The sequence below is a fragment of the Mus caroli genome, chromosome 5 (assembly GCF_900094665.2).
Source record: "Mus caroli chromosome 5, CAROLI_EIJ_v1.1, whole genome shotgun sequence".
In the NCBI taxonomy this organism is placed as follows: domain Eukaryota; kingdom Metazoa; phylum Chordata; class Mammalia; order Rodentia; family Muridae; genus Mus; species Mus caroli.
In genome coordinates, this window is record NC_034574.1 from 118,304,921 (window position 1) to 118,308,121 (window position 3,201).

Sequence of the window (3,201 nt, forward strand, 5' to 3'; positions counted from 1 at the left end):
GCTAGAGACAAGAGCTCCGGGGTTCTGGTTAGTACATCATGTTGTTCCAACAATAGGGTTGCAGATCCCTTTAGCTCCTTGGGTACTTTCTCTAGCTCTGATTTTTTTTTTCTTAAACAACCTAGTTTTCCTGCCTTTTATAAATCAACTTCTTTAACTTACAAAAAAAAAAAAGAAAGAAAAGAAAAGAAAGAAACACACACACACACAAAGACAAGGCTTCCATTCAAGTAGCACAGAATGCAAGAATCCAAAGTCAACTCCAGGGTCCCTCCCTGCTCCCCTCCGCTGCCACCCTCCCACCATCCCCTGAAATGAGCTTTTTTTTCTCCCTCAAGAGGTCGGCTTCCAGCCAGGGCCTCTAAGAAGAGGCTGTCTTGGGCTAGGCGTGTCTTATGCTCTTCCTTCCTTCACACCACTCAGTCCCCAACCAATCGCCTTTGGGATTTTCACAAGTAAGATTGTGGAAGCCGCTCGCTCAAACGTGAAGCCCCAAGCTACCAGCTATGGGGCAACTCCGCCAGTCGTGGTTTTTCTTTCTCAAGCACCGGGCAGATGGGACCCTGACTGATGGAGCAGACATGCGCAGTCCCAACGCTAACGTGCACTCCCACACACACCAGCCTCCCACCCCCCCATCCTTAGTCTCCGTGCCAACCCCCAAAAGAAAACATTCCCGAAAGGAGTTTGGAGAAGGAACCAGATCAGATTCCCCCTCACCCCTAAATCGGAGAACAGGGGAGATCTGCTCACTCTATCCACTACAGGCTGGCTGAGCAGGAAACCCAGTCCACGTGCGGAGTGCACAGGGCTGGGTTCTTACTGAAACCACAGGCTGCCACTGAGACAAGGCTGTCACCACTACTTTGCCAAACCTAACAGAAAGGCCCAGAGCAGTTTTGATGCTCCAACAAGAAGGATCTTCCCTCCACCCAAGACACGGCAACTCTTGGGACCTTCACGTACAAGTGTTGAAAATTCTAAGCAAGAGAAATGACGGTGTGGCCAAGAGAACTCGGAAATACCCACCACAACTCCAGGAAAGCCACCTGTGGCTCCATCCTGAAGACCCGCCAGGACCTGGCAGGTAGCGGCCAGCCCAAGAGGGAGTATCTCTCATTCATTCCCTCCTTTCAGCGGGCGATGGGACGTGGGACGCGAAGCCATTCTTAAACTCCCAGTAAACAAACCCGCTAAGAGGAAAGATGTCAGTCAAACCCTGTGACAACAGCCCCTTCTGGATCCCAGATCCAGTTCTAACTGGATGTTCCCTGAGAGCCAGCCCCCGTTTCCCCTTCCGCAGTAACCCGGCGTCTCAGAAAACACAATTACTCGGTAATCTCCAGGACTTAATGAGCTCCCGGCTCAAATAGGAGGATACCGGATCCCAGGGCAGAGTCTGTGGCTGGACCGGCACCACCCGCCTAATACCGGTGCCCGGTTGAAAGGGCAAAACAGGGCCTAAGGCTGAGATCAAAGGAGAGGCTGGGCTGCCTATCCTCGGCAGACCTGAGTAGTGTCTGCCTCTGCCAGAGCGTGGGGGACAGAAAGCTGCTTAACTCTCGAGACTGGCAGGCAGTGTGGGGGCGAGCCAGGGCATCTCTGGGGCATCTGGGCGAGAGGAAACAGGCAGAGCACCCAAAGAACTGGGAGCCCGTGGGAGCCTCACAGATGTACAGGGGCTTCGCGCAGCCCTGAGGTTACTAGGTACAGTCACCGACCGGCGCGTTCAGAAGGGCTGGAGGTCGCGACAGCTACAGTCGAAACTCAGGGACAACCAGGCCATACTTCTGCTTCAGTGAGGTTTAGGCTCCTGGGACGCTGGTGACTCAGACCAAGCCTCTGGGGTGAGCCTGGGCCTCCCTGGTGGTGAGGAGGTAGCTCCACCGTCCCACCCTGCGTCCCGATCCCCACCCCCCATCTCCCCAGGACACTTCACTCACCTTGAGCACCTGCTGCTTGATGAGCGAGGGCACCATGAGGATCATGACAACGCCGAGCGCAGCAAACAGCAGCCCCAGGGCGCCCAACCCCAAGGCCACCCAGCGCGCCCTGGAGCTGCCGCCCATGTCCGCGTGCGCGGCCGGGGCTCTCGGGGCTCAGGACCTGAAGGAGACGGCGAAAGAGGCGACGGAGGCCACAGAGATGACAGAAGCCGAGGCTCCCTCAGCAGCAAGGTGTGTGCCTGGCGGTGGCCGGAGCAGCAGTAGCCCTGCAGGTGGCCAGAGGCTTTATGCGCCATGGCCCGGGCAGCCCGCCCCCGAGTTAGGCGCGGGATTCCGGCGAGGGGTGGGAAGAGGCGGGGAGTGGGCGGTGCTCTGATGGTGAGGCGTAGGCGTGGCTTCCTTCGGGCGCCGCCCCTCCGAGCTGCTGGGCTTTCCTAGCTTTTGCTAGGTCTGGATTCCCGCTGTGTGATCCCCTCCGCGCTTCCTGGTAGTTGCTGGTCTAGGTGGGAACCGATGCGCCATCCACAGAGGGCAGAAGACCCTGGCACCGTCTGCATCCACTACCCCCGCCCCTGCGACCTCTTCTTTCTTCCGGACTCCTGCGAATGCCTCCCGCTCCCCTGCTTTAAAATCAGTTGCAGTCAGCCCGGGCCAGCCTCCCGGCCATGAACGCCCTCCACTCAGAATTCCGTGTCCCTCGGGGCCCATTGCACTTCCCCCACTCGGAATTCCATATCCCTTTGGGCTTTTGCACACCCTCCATTCTGTGTCCCTCGTGGCCTTTGCACACTGTCCCCTCGGAATTCCATGTCTCCGGGGACCTTTGCATACCCTTCGTGCAGAATTCTGTGTCCCTCAAGGCCTTAAGCACACCCTCCACTCAAAACTCCAGGCCCCAGACGCGCGCTGGGCCCCTGACTCCATCCAGGAATGTGTTCGAGGGGCTTATCAGACTGCCTGGCGGCTATGCTCTCTGCTGACTCTTCCTTATCACCCAGAGACACCAACAGCTCAGTTGAGCTCAATTATGCGTTCTTTGGCCATGAACCCCACTCAGGATACCAGCAGGGTGGTAGGGACTCTGTCTTTCCCTGCCCTGCCCAGTGCCCAGTTGGCTCGTTCTCAGACCACAGCCAGAGCCTTTAAGCCTTTAATTCTAAATGCTTCGTGTTACAGCCAAAAACAAAAAAACAAAACAAAACAAAAAAAACCCTGAGGCATGGGGTGACTTCCTTCCTCAGTGAGGCCAAGGCCT

At 56.8% G+C, this 3,201-nt stretch overlaps 1 protein-coding gene across 3 annotated transcripts in view; it reads right to left on the reverse strand.

The window, feature by feature from the left end:
- The window catches only part of Scarb1 (scavenger receptor class B member 1), a 65,497-nt gene extending 63,220 nt beyond the window's left edge, over positions 1-2,277 (reverse strand). For all 3 annotated transcript variants that reach the window (XM_021161993.1, XM_021161992.1, XM_021161991.1), the window contains exon 1: positions 1,944-2,277. In XM_021161993.1, the coding sequence (XP_021017652.1) occupies positions 1,944-2,069 (126 nt within the window). In that variant the 5' untranslated portion in view covers positions 2,070-2,277. The remainder of the gene's footprint in view (positions 1-1,943) is intronic.
- Between the last annotated feature and the right edge of the window lie 924 nt (positions 2,278-3,201).